This window comes from Labeo rohita, chromosome 7 (genome assembly GCF_022985175.1).
Source record: "Labeo rohita strain BAU-BD-2019 chromosome 7, IGBB_LRoh.1.0, whole genome shotgun sequence".
NCBI classification, from domain to species: Eukaryota; Metazoa; Chordata; class Actinopteri; order Cypriniformes; family Cyprinidae; genus Labeo; species Labeo rohita.
This window is the reverse complement of record NC_066875.1, coordinates 36390612-36411907: the sequence shown is the minus strand read 5'-3', so window position 1 is coordinate 36411907 and position 21296 is coordinate 36390612. Positions and strand designations below refer to the sequence as shown.

Below are 21296 nucleotides of genomic sequence, written 5' to 3'. Positions count from 1 at the left end.
CGAACCACTGAATAAGAGACTGTTATTATCAGTGGCTCCCACCTGATAATGTTCCCGCTTATTTGGCAACAAAACTCCATGTAGCTACTGGAACATTAAGACAGAACATAGTTATAGTCACACAAATTGTATTATTGCAAAATAATTTGTCTCTTCTGCAGTTTTCACCTCGCGCCAAACCTTTAGTCTGCTCTTAGATTATCCCTATTAACCACAACTTTCAGCTCCAGGAGAGCCCTATTCCACACCCTGAGATCTACACACGCAAATGCACTTTGGAACATTTATACACTGCAAAAACCTTCAACACAGTGATTAGTGGTAACTGGATGCTGGAGTAAGTCAAATATAGTGCTGCGGTGGTGTTCTTAGTCTGACTACACCACCAGAACACTTTACTACCAAAAAATGCATGATATTGTTGAGAGAAAAACGGAAGAAAATAATAGACAAAAAACAGAGTTCCTGTTTGTTTTAGCACTATTAATGGCCCCATACAGCGAGGTAATTTCTGACACAATGCAAGAGGTCACATTTCTGCTCTGAAGCATGAAAAGATAAAAGCATGCGTTTTTCCACCAGCTGCATACATGCACCACCAAGAGAGCGTAACATATGTGGAGGCCCACTTTATCATCCAGAATCACCTGCAACTCCCAGATGTTATTTTTGTTTTAAGAGACCACTGTGGCTGTGGGATTCATAAATGGCAACAGGTGATGTCTGACAATGTTTCAAATTAAGAGTGAGGTTCCACAATTTTTGCTTTCATAACATATAAAATAGGTTCATAGGGTGAGGCTAGTGATCCATTTTGTTAAAAATGATCTGAGAATGTTCCAAGACAAAACAACAAAATGCAAATTAATAAATATTACTTATACTATCAGAAAAAGAAACACAAAAATAGTGTTTTTAAGCATTTTACATTTATTCCAAAATAATAACTCAAGGCAGTAAGAAGTTAATATATTTTATTTGTGAACTTATGTTCATCTAATCCTTTCAATAGTTTTAACTATTTTTTAATTTTTCAGATCATTAGTCATCAAAGCTTGGTAAATATTGGTTACAGACAGAGATTTACTTTAAATTTTACTAAGCTGATTACTCACTAAAAACAGATCATGTTTTCATAAGACTTATTTTGATGTAACCAAGTGGTTATATATAAGTGTGTGAGTTTACTTATTTTTAAAATTGGTCCTCCCATTAACGCTATTATATTGTTCATTCAGACTGATTCGCGAACACGCACAGACACAAGAGGTGGGATTTATTGCATGAACCAATCACATAACCAGTCATATCCAATTACATCGTTATGAAGGCATCGCCTCCTCTCACATGACTTTCCCCCATTCATTCTCTATTACCCCCCAGCAAATTCACAACATGCTTTAGGGGTCGGTTAAAACTCAGGGGGCTCAGGGGAGCCAAGAGAGACTTTACCTGCTGGTGTCACTGTTAGACAATGCTTCATTAGGAGAAGTCCACTTCCAGAACAACAGTTTACAGATAATATAGTCACCCCCTTGTCATCCAAAATTTTCATGTCTTTCTTTCTTCAGTCGTAAAGAAATTATGTTTTTTGAGGAAAACATTTCAGGATTTTACTCCATATAATGGACTGCTATGGTGCCCCGAGTTTGAACTTCCAAAATGCAGTTTAAATGCGGCTTCAAATGATCCCAAATGCGGTTGTAAACGATCCCAGCCGAGGAAGAAGGGTCTTATTTAGTGAAATGATCGGTTATTTTCATTAAAAAATACAATTTAAATACTTTTTAATCTCAAACCGCATTTAAATCTCATGAAGCCGCATTTAAACTGCATTTTGGAAGTGCAAAATCGGGGCACCATATGAGTCCATTATATGGAGAAAAATCCTGAAATGTTTTCCTCAAAAAAACTTAATTTCTTTTTGACTGAAGAAAGAAAGACATGACATTCTTGGATGACAAGGGGGTGAGTACATTATCTGTAAATTGCTGTTCTGGAAGTGGACTTCTCCTTTAAAAAACAAGTGATTTGTACACGTTGCTTTGTTATATATTGTAATATTGGTGTTATGTTATTTTTTGTACTGCAATTTTTTTCTCATCCATTTTGAGGCGGCACTGTGTCCTTTGCCTACTTGGAGGAAAAGCCCCTGCCATTGCATTTATAAATGCTGGCAAAATGTGTTGTTTACTTTGGAACCAGCGTCTGTATCTTAATGGCAAAAACCATTCTGTCTGTACAATTACCAAAGCAAAACAAAGGCACTGATTAAAGACTGTAAAATTCCTGAGGCATTATTATTGTAAAAATCTACTACGACTATACATTTAGTGATGTTATTACTCTAAAACACTCTAAATTTGAGGAGGCAATAAAAGAACACAAAGTTTCAGAAGCACTATTTATCTAAAAGAACTGTAAAATTCCAGAGGCAACCTTCTTAATAAAGGCCCTATGCAAAGACGCCTGGTCTATGCCTGTGACCACACTATGATATGAGGGCTAGTAATTGGCAGCTCTGTACAGGCTTTCCAGGAGTCTCACTTAAAATACCTCACAGCTAAGGCCACAGTTATGTCCTTTAGGGTTCAAAGCAAAAAGCAAGGAAAAACAGCCAGGTTTCCCCCACAACACTCGTAGCACTTGCGTGCACTTGGTGTGTATTGTGTGTGTCTGCGGTTGTGAATGTTCACATGTGTGCTTGTGTACATGTGTGTTGAGGGGGATGGGTAGGACATACCACAGAGGAGAAGCCACGGAAGTGTTGAAATGGATAACAGTTCAGCCTGTCAACAGCAACACACGGTCTGTTCTCAGGGAAAATAGATTCCTCTCTCCCCCATCTGTGCTATTACTGCCTCACATTAGTGACCTGTGCGCTTCCTCTGGAAAATATCTTACCTAGGTGCTGCTGTGAATTTCTAGATATTTCAGTGACTACTCTCATAATACTTTTCAAGATGAGAACCAAAGCTAAGCCAAAGTTTTAGGATACAGTGCTGTGTGCAAATAGCGATAGATGCTATTTACACTAGGTGCAAATGGAGAAAGATGTTATTTACACTAAGTTCAAATAGCGATAGATTCTATTTACACTATGTAAAAATAGCAGTGGGGCCTATTTGCAGTAAGTGTGAATGAGATGCTATTTATACTACCTAGTGCAAATAGTGATATCTTCACCTCAGGATTGTAGTACATTATAAAATAGTATGCAATAATTACGTATTGAGTGTAAATTATCATTTTTATTTAAATTATTAAATGGATGCTGCCTTATTGGGGCAATAAAACCCTACCTGATAAACACCCGTGAGGCACTTTATTTTCCACTTTTCGATTATTTCCTACACTTATAAATGCCTTTCTGATGTGATATGAGATGTGCAAAGGGAGAAGAACGAGTTCTGCAAAAAGCAGATTCAAACTCGAGTCGATGGTGTCAAAAAGTCACTTTACTAACTACTCTACTGGAGCTGTTGTTCAGCAGCTGTCTTCTGTATGTTGTCTAGCCCAACCAAACACTGGTGTGCGGAGTTAGTGTAACAAGGCGGGCACTTAGTTTAAATAGACACTCTGATCAGGGTTGCCAAGTCTGTGGTTTTCCTGTGAAATTGGGCTACTTTTAAACCTTTTGTTGTGGGTTAATGGTTTGACATATTACGTATAGTATATTTGACTGAAATGCTTGTACAGAAATATTTTATAGTCTACCAATGATAAAACTGCGATAGCTGTGTTTGAAGAAGGCCCACTATAAAAAGCCCTTGAGCTGTGTTTATGATCACTACGATATATTGGTTTTCAACAGTAACTGTGAAATATGTACACTAGGTATGGGAAATGCATATTTTGAGTTTTGATTTTTAGGATATGGTCATATGGACTATTTTTAATAGCCCATTGGGCTAGTTTTGTTACACAGACCTGGCAACCCTAACTCTGGTGTTGCTTTATTTGGCATTGGTTGTAGCTTGTTATGCAAAATAAGATTTGGCTTGAAAGTGTTTTTATTTTTTTAATTGTTGCAATTTTATTAATTCTCACTACTGTCTCTTGCACAGATCTTCCACAAGTGCAATGACGATCATAAAGCGAAAGCATTTTTTTATGAAGAAAACATGTTTTACAATTATACACTGTGGATTTAGTGGACACAGTGTACATAATATCAAAATATGCACTGTTTTTATTCCATGTAGTTATAAATAATCTAAATTATAATTTAGGGATTTTTTTTCAACTAACCTTCCCTAGTTGGCAAAGTGTTTGCAGTATTTATTTATGGGTGGATGGGTTCCAATGCTAGAAGGTTTCCTTCAAAACCACTAAGAACCACTTAGAACATGCAGTCTGATTTTTATGGGCCTTTTATTTTAGATGAAATAGGTAATTTCAATATTTTGTTTTCTAAATAGATTTCTTCTTATGATGTTAATGCCAATGTACAGAATATATTCAGTTCCACATCTATAACTCACACCACATAAAAAAGCTGACTGTCCTCTCAGTTAAGATCAGTGAGATCACTACTCTTCAGCCAGGTGTTTTTAAATCAGGTCCAGCTGGGGTGGATTGAGGAACACTGACACTCTTCTGCTCCGGGCCCTCGGGGCTCATTTTTTTTAAACGGAACTGAACATTGGGGAAGCCCAAAACAGAGTCAGGATCACCGTAATACAGAGGACAGATTATAGTTTAACTGTCAAAGAACTCTCCTGCTTAGTCTCAAGGCAGAAAACGTCTGCAGCTCAAACCACAGCTCTGGCTTAAGGGAGGCAGGAACGATGGACAGTAGATGGGTAAACAGAGGATGGGTTCTCAAAGGGATGAAATGTTCATGCACTTACATTTATGTTTTTTTTTTTTGTTTTTTTTACAGTTGAGCTATAAGAACACTTATAGGGTCTGAATACTATGTGTTTGATTGAAATGTGCATTTTTACATCTGATGAGATAATAAATATTAAGTAAATGTTCTAAAACATCAATAAGATGTTTATAACTTGGCATTTTAAAAGATATCCAGTTGAATCTGCTCATTTTCAAGCAATACGTATTGCATTTACTATATTCACAAATAAAGCCAACTAATACTGAGAGCAAATATCATATTATAATGTCTGATGCACTTCACAATAAAGCCTTGGCTTGTTTATTGCTTATCTTATTCATTTAGCTGTTATTTTACCCCCCCTTGAGTCTTCCCTTTAAAGACGACATTTCATCACACTGTGGTTTGATGAAGCAATTTACTCAAATAAATAAGGGTAATGAATTATTTCTAATTAATTTATTTCTTTAAACCACATAGTCCAAAAAAATTGTCCTAATTGTTTTTCCTTCACAGCATTTTGGTCTCCTTCGTAGACATCGATTTGGTGCTTGTGCGTTTTATGACATTTACCTCTTGTCATTTAACAGGCCAGTCTGGTTATACTGATGAGGCCCACAAGCATTTACTCCTATCATTCGAATTTGCTTCCAATTACAGGGACTGTCACAATACATTTCATAAAAAGCCCTGCATGATTTTCTTTCTCTCTCAGTTCTGGCATAAGGATCCAAAATATGAGAAATGTAATTTAACAGACCAAATCCAGACTCTTTTTGCTCTTCCATAACTTTGTTCTTGTATTGAGTTCCTAGTACATGGCTGGCAGCACCAGAGGACCAGAGAGACCAAATTTGTCCTTGCGTTAGATGAAATATTGTCAAGACCTTCTCTCTTTTAAAAATGATTTCCTCCGCTGTCTCGCTGTCCTCGGCTTGATAAATGATGTTTTGACAGGAATCAACTAACCATACTCCACAAACCCACTGTCCCAGTATTTTATCCAGACCAATTACACTCCCTTTATTCAAACGCCATCCATCCACGCACACTTGCACATCCTCTTCAATTCACTTTACAGACAGAGAGAACTGTAATAAGGATCTAGGGACTTCCAGCAGTCGGTAGAAGTCTAGGCCTACCCTATCCATTAGCCCAACGCTCTCTGCTCCTGTCCTTCTAAACGAGGTGTAACTAGTAGAGTGTGTCTGACATGTTGAGGAAATGAAATCAACTGTAATCGCTCAAGGAGAACTAAAGGAGAGCATACTAGTGCACAGTGGGAGGCATATAAACAGGCATGCAACGGGAGTCTCCCACGTGCAAAATCAAACTGTGGTTTATATCTAGGGTTTCAGCAGCTCTGCTTTGCAGAGCAAAATGTTTACCCTCAAATGGATTTTTACAGGATTTATTGCAGACTTGTGGAAAAATATCTAGTAATTGCACAGCGAGCTGTTTTCTCCTACCCAGGACTACTGCTTGAAATGGCCTGCTCCATCTAGTGGGCTTGTTTTCGCAGGTTTCGTAGGTTCATGCTGCTGGCATTCTTTGCCACTGGAACCATAACATTTCAAAACAGCTCAGACCTCCAACCAAGCAAATGAATGCACTCTGGTCGCATGTTTACTCCATTGTGGAATGCTTCAGATGAAGATATGTCCACACTGACACTAATAGAAGCAAAAGTTTTCATTTTCTGCTGCATTCTGCTGTAACACAACTCAGAAACATCATAGCTTTAGTTAAGTTAACACTGAGGTTTTTTTAAGAGAATACTGACTTTAGATTAGCTTTATAACATGGTAAAGTGTCTGAGAGGATTTAAAATAGAATACCCTGTGTGATTCATGGTTCACTGAGCATGCCCATTAACCCAATACAGGAACTGAACAGAGGATTATGTCTACACTTGCAGCCGTAAAGGACTTACTGATTAAAGCATGTGAGATTCTGTGTAGACATGTCGACCCCAACATGGAGACTGGTAGTGTGAGATAGTAGTGGATTATTTGCTCATATTCAAGTCAAAACGTAAAATTATGATTTTTTGCTGACCCATTTAAGTGCTCAAATGAACTATATATATCTGCACGTCTATGACCATCAGTTCCACAGGTGTGTCTAAAATCTTCCCCTCATATACTCCAGTAAATGAGAAAGGAGTGAATGAAAACAAGTGATTGAATTCGGACACTGATGCAAATATTGTGCGCCAGACAGGGTTGTAGAGCATAATTTTATACGTTATGGGTACTCTCTAGTTGTTAAGTGTACCTACACTAAAAAAATGCTGGGTTCAAAACAACCCATCGCTGGAAGAAGTATGGACAAACCAAGTGACTGGGTTGTTTTGACCCAGTGGGTGGGTTAAATGTTTAACCAAACCTTCTGGGCAGTTTTATTTAACTCAACTATTGCTTAAAAATTACTATATGGCTGGCTTAAAATTAACCCAAAATAGGCTGTAAATAAAAAAAATCAGACACATAATTACTAGAGGCATCAGCAATAATCAAAAAGTGAGCATTTATTAATAAGCAATTTAAAAAATGTTCATTATTTCAACTTATTAATACATGTTAATACATGTTAATTTCCAGTCTATGTTGGGTTCATTTTAAGCAAGAAATATATAAATAAGATAATAAGAAGAAGAAGTAAGAAATTTATTTTAAGCAATAGTTGAGTTAAATAAACTACCTGGAAGGTAGGGTTAAACATTTAACACCAACCGTTGGATCAAAATAATCCAATCGCTGGGATTGTCCATAGTTCACTCAGTGCTGGGTTGTTTTCAATAAAATTATTAATTTTATTCAAAACATCTTACTCACCTAAAACTGTTGACCAGTTGTGTCAAAAGCGGAGACACAATTTCACAGAAAATCTCCAGACTTTCTCTTATCACTGACAGCAGAGACTCTGTGGCTCCTCTTCTGATGCCTATAAACATATACTGTACACATGTTAGCGTTTAGATCACGCTACATCAGACTGCAAACATTATACATATGTGGCATGTTCAAAGATGTCTGTATGACAAAGCAGGATTAACTGCTGCTGTACTGTATTAATCATACTTTCATAAAAACAAACCGACACATAGACATACATAAAAACATACAGCTGATCTCAGATGGATAGCATAAGGTCTGGTCCACACTGCAGCATATTCTGCCTGTGAACTTCTTGTATAGCCACTGTCTGTTTAATTTTTATATGCTACAATCAAAGATTCTTTATTGGCATCAATGGTTCTATGAAGAATCTTTAACATTCACGGAACCATTCCATTCCACAAAAAAGTCTTTATAGCAGAAAAGTGTTCCTTAGATTATTAAAATGCTCTTAAAACTAAGAAAAAAATAGCTCTTTTAAGATCTTTTTGCAGACAGGATCTTTGGGGAACCCAAAATATTTCTTCACATAGCTATAAAAACCTTTATAGAGTTTATTTAGCGCAGAAAATAGTTTATACTACATGAAAAAAACACAGTAATCTCTATAAGCAATTGTAGAAAACACCAAAAATAGCTGAAAATGTGTATGCTTTGTGATTCTGCTGGTTCAAAGTGCTTGTTATATCAGCTTGGTACCTTGTAAACACAACTTTGTTTTCAGGCATACTGATAAAAAAAAACAAAAAAACCCTGTGTTCTTACTCCCAGAAGTTGCGTAAAGTCAGCCATCACATCAAAGCTTTGTAGACTGAGAAAATATTTTCCAGTAACATGCATTAGATGGTCAGTGAACAGAGGCTGAGTCTGAGACTATAGGTGACCATTAGCTGTTGCAACAGGTCTTAGGCTGCCAAACGGCCTAAACTCACATGACTATCACATATATAAACTAATAAAAAAGGAATGATGCAGACTGAGTAGAGAAAATTTGTCACCAGGAGTGAAACAAACAGCCATTTATATACCCATAATGTTGTGATTGTCTGAATTACTTGTAAACCTTGTTTTGTCACAAACTGCCTTTTAACTGAGCTAATTAGATTAACCACTAATGTGAGCGATTAACCACTACTGCTCTGATGGGGGACAAGATGTGTTGGTTTGTGCATAAAAATCAAGTGGGTTTATAATGTGTAGGAGTGACCGAAGTAGTGTGTAATTCTGTGGGTGCAAACACAGTATATGTGGTTGCTAATAAGCATGTCAAATTTCACATCTCAGTGCGTCAGTAGCTGTTTTCTTTTTCCTATTACTGTGATCTCCGACAGTTGTCTACCCTGCTCTAATAATGTGCAGACATGTTTGTGTACCATGACCACCTCTGACTCATATCTAAAACCCCTTACGCCTTCAGCGTCTTTGAGCTGCCGCCCCATAAATGCCCACAATCACACCCTGTTTTAGTCCATGGGCCAACTCCCATAGGGCTCCACCACAGTGACATCACTGTGGTGACAACCAGCAGCATCTGTATATTTGTGTCTGGGTCTGTGTGTGTTAGAAAGAGAGGAAGGCGCAGTGAAAAGCACCGATGCATTAGAGATTCCAGATTTGAGGTGCGTGTTTGTATCCCTATGTGTGTGCAATTGGAAGTCAGGCTCCAGGCTTTGTAATTATTGTTCCTGTCTGAGATGCTTGAACTGCAGCCAATTAGACAATAAAGAAAAAAGCTGCTCTGTTTTCTACCAGTCCTTGAATTGGCCTTGTCCATTGACTTTCACAACCCCCTCCTCTCTCTCTGTCTGAAGCAATAAGACTGTAAATTGTACTCCACTTAGAGCGCCCTTAGAGAAAATGAAGAGATTTTCTCTGTTCCTCAACCAAGCCTCTTAATTACATGTGTTTAGACACAAAAAGTCCTGTAAACAAATGCTCATGCACGTGAGTGTAAAATGTAGCTGTGTTTGCCAACGAGACAGACATTTTCTGCTATTTCGGTGAGGACAACTGTGTGTTACAGGGAGAAAGATGTCATTGGTTTTTAAACATTTATACAATAGGGGATTTTTGGATGTATAGGAGGTGCTGGTTAAGGAATAGGAAAAATACAACTCTATCATCATCTACTTTACTATTTAACTTAAATCATATTCTACCATCCCACTGCAAAATTCAGCTCAGTGCAACTATGAGTAACACATTATGATTGCTGTGATCGAATGAGTCATATAAACAGTCAAAATTACAAATGCGTCATAAAAGTATCACAAAAACGGTCCTTACACCGTATGTATTATTTTTTTCTGAAGCTATACGAAAGCTTTGTATGAGATACAGACCGAAAGTTGTGTTTGGTTTATGCTAAAAAAATCTTTACACCCAGCCAAGTTCTCCTTGGGCTGTTCATGAGAATGAACGAATCTTTCTTTTGAATCGGATCTATTTAAATGAATCTGTTGATCAAGTTCAGACTAGTCTGCACGATTCGTTCTCGCATCAGACTGATCCGGTTCTCGAGTTCAACTGAGTCAACGAGAAGTTTCGGTCTGTTCTTCACAGACATAAATATTTTTAGGCATGTAACTCTTACTCATAAAATTATTAAAATGTTGTCTGAATAAAAGAAGTGTGTGTCATCCATACTGAATTAACAAAATACGGTGAAAATCATAATTTAGGTAATGTTTGTGTGTTTTACTGTAATCGTGAATTAAATTACAATCCCTGCCTGTAATTTGAGGTATTTCAAAATAAACTTAGACACTGTGTTTCAATATTTCATTTACTATGTTCAACTCACAGCAAATCCTGAGGCACTCGCGGGCTAACGCCACGAAGGTGATCTTCCTCGTCACTGACGGTTACTCAAACGGCGGAGACCCGCGGCCGGTGGCGGCAGCGCTGAGAGAAAGAGGCGTGGAGATTTTCACGCTGGGGATCTGGCAGGGAAACATCCGCGAACTACACGACATGGCCTCGCAACCCAAGGATCAGCACTGCTACTTAGTACACAACTTCGCTGAGTTTGAAGCGCTGGCTCGACGCGCCCTTCACGAAGGTGAGAATTCAGAATATGAGCTTCTCATCCTTAAAACTGTTAAGATTAGGTCATCAGTCTTTGTTAAAATAATCCTGGGTTATTGTTTCATGGTTTGCATTGTTTACATTTCCTTCTTAATTCATAACAAAGTCCCAGTTTTGTTCATAATTAATACTTCGCAGTCGTTCACATTTTTCTTTCCGTAAGAGTGGGCGCGGCCATTTGTAAATTTTGTGTTTGGTTTCTGTTCTCACCCATCTAGTTATTTTTAGCTGTACAAAACAACTCGTTTTGCTGCTTGATATTGCAAACTGGTGTGTCTTACCATGTTATTTTAATGTATTTTCTTAACTATAAGCACACTAGTTTGTAGTACAAACAATATTACCGTTTCCTGCAAGTTGTTATTCTTCTCCCTATTTCTCACGATTTGGTCAGTTACCCGGATGCGCGACCATACTGGCAGTAGTCGGATGTAAACAACAGTATAGATTGCACGGTTAATGTACTACTCAATACTTCTTTCTGCTAATTTATGCTGTCTAAACCATGGAAAAAAAAAACGTGTGGAAGCTGCTAAATCATAAATGATAAAGATACATATTAAGATATTACCCTAGTATTTCACCTAACTGACCGGAAATGATAAGAACAAACTCAAATGTTGTCAGTATTCTTGCCCTGGAGATCCTGATTCAGTTTGGCCAACCACAAATGCCTTTTGCTCCTTAGTTATTTGCACTCTTTTCCTTAATTTGTTATAACTTTTGGCAGTCTATAGGACTCCAAACGTTTTTCCCGGTCCAAACGATTAGTACAGCCCAAAACATGACAATAATTAACCATTTTCAGCAGCAGTAATTAGTAAAATATGCAAGTTTCATTTGGTTCAGTAGGATTGTTTGCGTTCAGTGCTGCCAGTATGGCCGATTGATGACTCGTTGTGAATACACGCGTATTTGCATATTTGCGTATTTGTTCGTATTTGCATATTTATGAGGCAGATAATACTGATTGGACAACTGTAGCACATGACCGGCATGCAACGCGGACGCAATGGAAACTCAACGTATGTAATGTCGCTAATCCATTTGTTGTATTTTGTTTAAAATATTCTAAAGAAAGAAAAAATGAATGAAGGAACGAATGAATGAATGGCGTTTGCTTTCACTGTTCAACATTTTAACAGTTTCTCTCAGGCATGTACACTAAACATAGCGTCAAAGTTTCTATGACTATATGAAACGTATGAATATTTAATGAGGTTATTAAAAGATTATTACAGATTTTCTGTTGCTATACAACTCACGGGAACATTTTAGCACTGCTTGGCTTCACGCTGTATTACTTTGGCACATCTGTTAAAAGTAATGCCAAAATCCCTGCCAAAAGTAAAGGTAAAGTAAAATATTATGTAAACAAGGGTTACGTGAGTTTAAAAAGGCGTTAAGCAAAGGTTAACTGTGAGAAGCTAAAATGTCTATAAATTATGATATAGTCACAGAATTCTCTTGTCTTTCTTTATATAAATCCAAGCTTTACTAAAGATGTACTGTGGTAACCATAGTTTCCATAGTTAACAGCATAGCAAACTTTATTTTGATGTCAGTGGTGACTAATACCAAGCTCTTTTACTGTAATGATCGTAGCTGCTGTGATATTTTAACAGAAACTATAGTTACCATGGTGAATGTTTGTAAAGGGAAATCAAAGGCCTATCCAGCTCATTTTTCCTGAGCCTGACAAATATGAGCCCCTGTTAATCCTAGTGTAAAAGAAAACTGGTACAAAAATAATTCAGTGTTATTATTTCCTTTGGCTGTCTGGCTATAGCAGATTCTTCTTATCAGAGCTCTGAACTCAATCAGCCAAATGAACTCAAAAGACCTCTTTCTTCAAAATGACATCACCCACCTACACTAAAACCCAGAGAGATATAAAGAAGCCCTCTGGATTGCAACAGATCAGTCATTGGCTGACTAAAGCTGTGGCATTGTTTGTTCTCACCTCACGTTGTGATAGCATGTCTGTCATATCCTTTGTCTAAGATAGTGCAGACTCCTTCAGCTTGCGAAGCCTGTCTGTGTATGCCAACATCTGGAGCAATCCATTTGTTTGTATTTAGGGAGACAAAATGGTCCTGCCAAAGTGAAGGTTTTTATAGTTAGTTATGCAGAAGACGCCAGTACCGAAACACACATGCTCACTTTTCCAGAGCCGCTTGGAGTTCAGTTAGACAGGTAGAAATAGATGAATTATGAGGCCAAAAATGATTTTCTTTCACATCAGAGAAAAGTGCAAAGTCTGATATTCATTGCCATTTTCTTTTCCAGATCTTCCAACTGGAAGTTATATTCAGGAGGATCTGGCCCAGTGTTCGTCATTGTGCGAAGAGGGAAAGGACTGTTGTGACATCATGGCCAGCTGTAAATGCGGCACACACACAGGACAGTACGATTGTGTGTGTGAGAAAGGATACTACGGAAAAGGACTTAAACATGAGTGCACGGGTAAGTGTTGTGGCCTGCATGCAAAGTTTGGATTTTCAGTTCAAAAGCTTTGAAGAAATGGATGGAGTTCCTAGAGACAAGTCCAATTTATTACTCGATAAATTTGCTCAGGGATGTTTAAGGCTGAAATGTGAATTTGAATGCCAATTCCTCTCCTGAAATGAAGTAAAAGAAACACTTCCACCAAATATCCATAGTGACAGAGAAAACAGCATACAAATAGATGGGACATTGAATCGTGATGCCAAAGTGGTGCTTTAACTCTCATTTTGCTTTCATAACAAACTCATAAACATGATTTAAAACATTCGCAATCATCTCTTGTGCACTGCAAAATGCCACATAATATGCTTTGTCAATACTTTTTTGCAGTTTGCTTAACTTCGTCTTAATCTGACAACCATGCTTTTTATCCACCTCATAAAACAGCTTGAAGAAAAAGCAATGCTTCATTTAAATTAAGATCCATTTTTGTTTACATTCCTGAATTACAGTCCTATTAAAGCTATCTTTCATGCCGTGGTAAAAATGAGCTCATATTGAGACAGTTCTAAAATAATCAGACTGACTAATTAAACTGAGGAATGAGGTGGTAGGAAAGTGTGAACATGGGGTGAACTGCAGAGTTCAAGTGATGGAGAGCTAACCTCTGACAGATGTTATTATTGCTCACTTGCTTTCACACTTTGTCGCTTTGTAGCAGTATTTCTTGCTTTTTCTCAGTGGAGACACTCAATCCTCATGAGAAGTCATGTATAAATGCCTTAAAGTCTATTATAAATCTTATTTTTAAGTATTTATATTAAACAGACATAACACAGGAAATGAATCTGGTCTTTTGAGAAATAGATTTGGAATAGTGAGAGCTTTTACTTACAAATGTCTTTACTAAAAGTGTTCCTACTCTAAATGATTAGGTTTTTTCATCTGACCACAAACTAGACAATGTTGCAATGTTAATAATACATGAAAAAAATAAACAAATTGTCTGCCTGACTGCCAAATCTGTGACACTAAGGAACTGGGGCCAGATTCAAGAAACATTCTTAAAAAAGCATAAAAAAGAATGTTCTTAAGACCAAAGAAAGACTTAAAGTAATCATGAGGAAGCACAAAAACACGGCCTTTAAAGTGTTTTTCTTTCAGCTGATCAGTGAATCTTTAGCAAGAACCTCCATGCAATCAGATAACAGATAACATCAGAAAGGCAAAGTAATTTTCTTCTAAAGAAAATAAAAAGATGTTTTTAAGAAAATATTTGAGAATTTTCAGAATCATTAGCACCGAGCACTGGTGGTGTGAGGACCCTATTGGAATTGCTCAGTTTCTTCTTCTCCAAAGTTAATCGCATTTTTGAGGGCCTAAACATGCTCGAAAACTCATGAAACTTTGCACACACTCCAAAAGTGGTGAAAATTTACATCTGATATGGGTTTCAGAAGTCGGTGTGGCAAAATGGCTCGATAGCACCACCTATAAAATTTCAACTAAGTGCCCCTTGAGCTGTGTTTCACATGTACGAAATTCGGTGGACACATGTAACACACCAATACTTGCAAAAAAGTCTATTTTGAATTTTCTCTGCAAGTTTTTGCCATTTTCAGGTGTTGTATTTACACAAACTCCTCATAGAGATTTAAACAGACAGCACCAAATGTGGTTAGTGCAATCTAAAGCCCTTTGTGATGTTAAATTGCGAAGATCTTGAGTTTTTGTTGAAGGGTGTGTTTGTGGCAGCCTGACAAACTTCAGTGTTTCGCCGTGAAAAAGTAAGTTGTTATAACTCAGGCATACAATGTCTGATCTGCCACAAACTTCACATGTTTGATAAAAGTCCTCTCCTGAACTCATGCCTGTTCCCATATTCAGTTATAGTCATAGCATCACCTGCTGGCAACAGGAAATGCCTACAGATTTAATGACATCAACATTATATTTGGTCAGTCTAATCTAAAGGCTTTTGCGATTTTAAATTGCAAAGATCTTGAGTTTTCATTGAAGGGCCTGTCCGTGGCAGCCTAACAACGTTTAATGTTTCGCCATGGGTATAGATGTTGTTGTAACTCATACAATGTCCGATCTGCCCCAAACTTCACACGTTTGATAAGAGTCCTGGCTTGACCACATTTAAAAGCCAATATCCCATAATAATCAAAGCGCCATCTGCTGGCAACAGGAAATGTCTTGTTTTACACTAACTTAAACATGCAATGTCCGATCTTCACATTTGGTAAGAGACCTGGCCTGAAGACATCTAAAAGCCAATATTCAGTTTTAATCATAGTGCCGCCTGTTGGCAATACATACCATGTTCAATATGTACCAAACTTCATATGTTTGATAAAAGTGCTGGCCTGAAGACATCTACATGCTGATAATCAGTTATAGTCATAGCACCACCAGCTGGCAGCAGGATGTTTGGCACATATAAATGACTTTAATTTACCACTTTAAATGCATATTGCCCACCATTTGTGCTTTGCTAAAGCCGCCGGGTGGTGGTGAGCCCAGTTGCGAGGGCCCTTTCAACACTGTTTGCAGCTTTAATTAAATAATTGTGACCCTCGACCACAAAACCAGTCATAAGGGTACATTTTTTGAAACTGAGATTAATGCATGATCTGAAAGCTGAATAAATACGCTTTGCCAATTTATGGTTTGTTATGATAGGACAATATTTAGCATACAACTTATTTGAAAATCTTAAATCTGAGGGTGCAAAAAAATCTAAATATTGAGAAAATCACCTTTAAAGTTGTCTAAATTAAGTGCTTAGCAATGCATATTTCTAATCAAAAGTTAAGTTTTGATATATTTACGGTGGGAAATTTGCAAAATATTTTCATTGAACATGATCTTTACTTAATATCCTAATGATTTTTGGCATAAAAGAAAAATCTATCATTTTGACCCATACAATGTATTGTTGGCTATTGCTACAAATATACCAGTGATACTTATGACTGGTTTTGTGGTCCAGGGTCACAATTGCTCTCAGGAACTTTTTTTAAGGAACTTCTTAGAATTTACTTTAAGAAATTTGAATCTGGTCCTTGGGGTTGCTGCGATTGTAGGTAGTTGGCATAATTGACATGATGTGTAATAGTCATATTTGACAGGTCATTGTCTGATTTGGAGTATTTTATAGTTTGCTATAAAAGACTGAGCAGATTTTGTCATTTTGTCTTTTATTGTGTTTCACCGTTGTTCTGTTTTTTTTGGATGTGATAACGAAGGGCATGAACTCAATTGTGAATCGCAATCAGATGTTGTCAGGGTGATAGCATTCCTCAAAATTAATTTCTGTCTGACTGATAATTAGCAGCAGAATGCTATAATTAATGACAGAATACAAAGTCACAGCAGGCCAGAGGGGGTTGGCTCAATCTGTGGAAGCCACCGGGAAAACAAAATGATGGCCAGAGTTCTGATCTGGGAGTGTTTTAATAATGATTGCAATAAATCAAGGACAAAAAACTGACCTTGATAAGGTCATGCTTTTCAGTTACAGATAATAGCAGTATTTTTCCAGACATGTTGTTTAGCTTCTGTGTGCAGGAAAGTTACAGCCTGGATCAAGTTTGTTCCCACAGGTCAAGTTTTAATCTTTTGTTGATCTGTAGGGAATTTTAAAGAGAAAGTTGCCCTGAGTATCATTGGAATTTACTGGAAAGCCTGCAGTGTGCATTGTCCTGATGTCTAAACGGTGCTTAACACGACTAAAAGCCATTTCATCTGAACTGACCTCCTTCCATTATTTCTTGAAAGTAAAACATAGGTGACGCAGATGAAAGATGAATGACACCCATTTGTGAAGATCTGTGTCGGGGTTTGTTTGACTTTAGCATTCCAGTGGTGCTGTAATGACCTGACATTTTATCCAGTGTCACATTCTGGGTTAACCTAGCCAGTGTAATACATCACCATAGATGCAGACACTGTAATACATCTCAGCTGGTGTGTGACAGGGACCGGTTGTCAGATGTCAGAGGTCAAGGATAGTTGAGGAAGAGACACTGTTTTATTTCCTCAGATCGGGGCTCGTAAATATTTACCTTCAGCAGAACGCCTCAGATTCCACATGTGAGCCTCTAGACAAACATAAATCTATCCATAAAAAAACTTACAGAAAAGAGGAAAATAGAAAGAATCTGGGAAATGTTGGCTAGGTACTGAGTGAGGAAATGTTGCAATCGTGTTTTTTGTGTTTGACCTCCTTCTGCTCCCTCTGTGTCTGTCTCTTTCCCCCTCCTTTTCACCCCCCTACAACCCTGTGACCAATGACACCCCCCATATGGTCTCTAGAGTCGATAAAAATGTACTCTCGCTACAGTTAGTTCCTGTAAAGCAGAATGTGTTGTGTCTATGCGTATGTATGCATATAATTGTGCACACTTTTGTGCACATGTGTCTTGCTCGCAGTAACATGCATTTGGTTTGAAACCAAGAGACACATCGGTAGAAATGATATATTACATGGGAAGACTGGAGGGCTGCAGTAAGAGTGAAGACATTCATCAGACATGGTGACAGGCAGACTTCCAGTAAACAACTCTACAGTCTAATACCTCTCCAAGTCTGAAACGGAATATGTCTCCAACTCTTGATTCTAGTATTTCCCAAGCACAGTCCTTCCAGTTCTACAGCTGTAGACATGTTTGTGTTTAGTATTGTGCTGTATCACTTTATGTAATTTCATAGGACTATAATCAAATTATCAGTTTAATTTCACTCATCACTGTGGCTTTCTACGCTAGCGTCCCCACGATAAGACTTCCCGCGATAATGATGATAAAGTCTACAGTAGCACATGTGCCTGTTTACAGATCTGTTGTCCAACAAAGATATCATGACATGCTTCCTCTCTAAAGTAACTTCATAACATAGTCAAGTGTTTGAAATAACCTTGTGCAATCAGACGTGGCTTGATATCACAGAATGAGGCAGAAATCATACTATTTTATAGCATTATAAAAGCTATGTTGATTAGCATTGCATTATAAATATACTTTATCCTCATAAAAATACCCAAGATTGCTTGAAGAACACAGACAAACCATATATTGTAGCAGTCGTATGTTTATTGTTAAGTTTCCTCAGTTAAAATTTCTCTATCTGCATTTTATTCAGCTACAGTGATAATGGATTAGAGATTCCTGGACCCTCCTCAGTACTATTACTTCTGCTATAAAAACATACGTGGACTTTCTGCGCAAGGGCGCCCCACCGGCTTCCAGTGAATTAAACAGTCATTACATTGTATGTGTGTACTCAGTTATGCTCTATTTTGGGTAAAAATAGGAAATATATTACTGTTCTCTAAAGAAACAGGACTCCCTGAATTATTGTCATTGATATCGTTATCGCAATAATACCAAAAATTATCATGATAAATTATTAAGCCCATATCACCTATCTCTACTTCAGTCTTTAGTAGTGCTGTGCGGTTTGACCAAAAATCTGTATCATGTTTTTTAGGATTCTAGCGGTTTGACGGGTTTTCATGTTTTTTCGCTGTCTGTATATCAGAATCCATGAAACCACTGCATTTTAACACGCTACATATAGCATGTGCAGTTTTTGATGTAAATTAGATTGTATAATTTCAACATTGTAAGCAAAAACAGAATTTTCTCACCTTAGCTTTGTGATATTATGCTACATAAAACATATTTGAACAAAACAAAAACAGCAGGCGAGCTGAATGAGAATGCAGATTCACTGCTCTGACAGCAGGTGGCGCTTATGGAACAGCAGCAATACTTGGTTACTGCTGTAAACAAAGCAGCAATATGCATTATACTGAGGTAAGATGAAAAGAATATATTCTGAAAACAGTCAGTTCCCCTCAAAGATACATGTATATCAACCCCTCACCCTTAGTTCAGTATTTATTTGATATGATTTTTTTCCTATATTTCATGCATCATGAACAGTGAGCTTGATCTGCATGCTACAGCGTTGTCTCCACTTTGCGCTCGTCTTCAGTGTCTCTGGCTTCTGTTACAGCCGTTTACAGTTGTTTTATTTGCCCAGTTAAAGAATTTGCTGTGTGTTATTAATAGTTTAAAAGCTCTCCAACAATTAGTCAGAAGTGTGTACAGTTAACAGGGATCTTCTCTCAATTAACAGCGCTGTGTATGTTGTTTAGACACTTTTACCGGGATGCAGGTTTTTAAAAAATTCAGACTGTTTGAACTGGTATATGGCCAAGCTCTAGTCTTCAGTATCACATGATTCAGCTCATCCGAAACATTTTAATGATGGTGTATAATGTATATGTTGCACAGATATGCAGTGCTTATGTGGAGGATGTGAGTTGAAGTCTTGTCTGTTTTGTTTACTTTACTTTTCATCCTTTCTTCTACTAATACTACTTTTTTTTTTATCTTCTTTGTATCTCCTCCTTTTTTCCATTAGTATCTCCATTAGTATCTCTGATCTCTTCCAGACTACACACACATCAGACACTAGGTGAACATCCTATTTCACAATTTCAGGGAGAAGTGTTCAGAGCTCTCTCAGGCCTCATCATTTTCTTCCGCTTCTTCCTCATTTTTCATACCACTTTACTCTTTCACTATATAAACCTCCATGCCACATGGCCATATCCCTTCTTTTGTCTTATTTTTTCCATTTTTCCTTCACAATGAAACTGCTGGTTTCCTACCTGTCTTAATATCCGAGAGCCAGCAATGAAGTCAGAAGAGGTGTTGTAATGCATGTTTGGCTTCAGGGACATGTTATTTCTGCTGCAGTGCAGAGCCAACCTGGGCTTCAGCAAACAATCTGGAAAAAAGGTTTTAGTGTAGTTTTATCACTCCAAGTACTCTATGTTCTATGAAGTGTGAAACTAATGACTTTGTCTTAAACCCCAACTGCTCTTGACTGTTCCTCTGGTTTATATAGAGTATGTTATATTAATTACATTAGACTTTTCAGGTGTTTTCATTTCATTTTGATTTTTCATAGTTTGAAATGAAATGTTTTGTGTATGAAGTCATCCTGTTTAATCTTAGCTGGACAGGATTTTTTTTATCAGGCTTTTCTAGGCCGCTGATTTCATGCTAGGCCTGTACTGTTGAGATCACGGAATTATCTGGTTATTTCATGTATTTCATGTACAGCCAATCCTGTTTTCATATTTCACATTTCAGCCAATCCAAGTTTTTCATATTTAGAAAATTTGCCTGTCAAGTTTTTTAGGGGTTCAAGTGCGTAGCTTCAGTCGCAGGCTCAAGTTTCTTATAAAATTCTTGGGTATTTTGGCTTTTTGAAAAGCCTGCTTTTGCAAACTAGTCCTAGGTTTTTCGCCCTATCGGAACCAAACCAGTGCAGGAAGATTCCCTAGAGAGTAAATATCAATAATTATCAGAAAAGTTGAACTTTTGACTTACTGTCAGAATGGGACGCCAAAACATTCTAAAGAGGCGGGGCCACTTTTAGTAAAATGCCTATAACTCCTAAACGGAATGAGATATCTTCGCTAAACTCAAAACACGTACGTAAGAGCTTAATCTGAGGTCACAGAAATCTGTTGGCGCTATAAGAGGGAAAAAACAAAAAATGGCTATAACTATGCAACCATTTTGTCCTATCAACATGAAAATCACTGTGTTTGATCTTGGTCCAAAGTGCCACAAGGGTCTATAAGGACTAGGGATGGCGAAAACTAAAAAATTTCTTGACCGACCACCGAGCCTCATTAGCCGGTTGAAACCGGTTAACCGATTAGTTTAAAATATGGTACGCTATTTGAAATAACAGCCATTTCGAGCCGCGCCTGCAATTTCGCAACTCTGTCGCATCTCTCTGCCGCTCTGCCTCCCGCACACACACACACACACACTGCCACTCACGTCACTTTTTTAAAATCCCCTACAGCGTGAAACATGAGTCCCGCAAACGCGGCGCCGAAGAGCTTGTTGTATGTAATCGTAGGACAAATGGCTCCTTAGTTTCAAATGGTTTGGGTACAAGGTGATCGCTTTGAAAATAAAGGCGTT

At 37.6% G+C, this 21296-nt stretch overlaps 1 protein-coding gene across 1 annotated transcript in view; it reads left to right on the top strand.

The window, feature by feature from the left end:
• svep1 (sushi, von Willebrand factor type A, EGF and pentraxin domain containing 1) overlaps positions 1 to 21296 on the top strand; it is a 79246-nt gene that overhangs the window by 5061 nt on the left and 52889 nt on the right. The window contains exons 2-3 of the mRNA XM_051115703.1: positions 10543 to 10798; positions 13114 to 13290. Of these exons, the coding sequence (XP_050971660.1) occupies positions 10543 to 10798; positions 13114 to 13290 (433 nt within the window). The remainder of the gene's footprint in view (positions 1 to 10542; positions 10799 to 13113; positions 13291 to 21296) is intronic.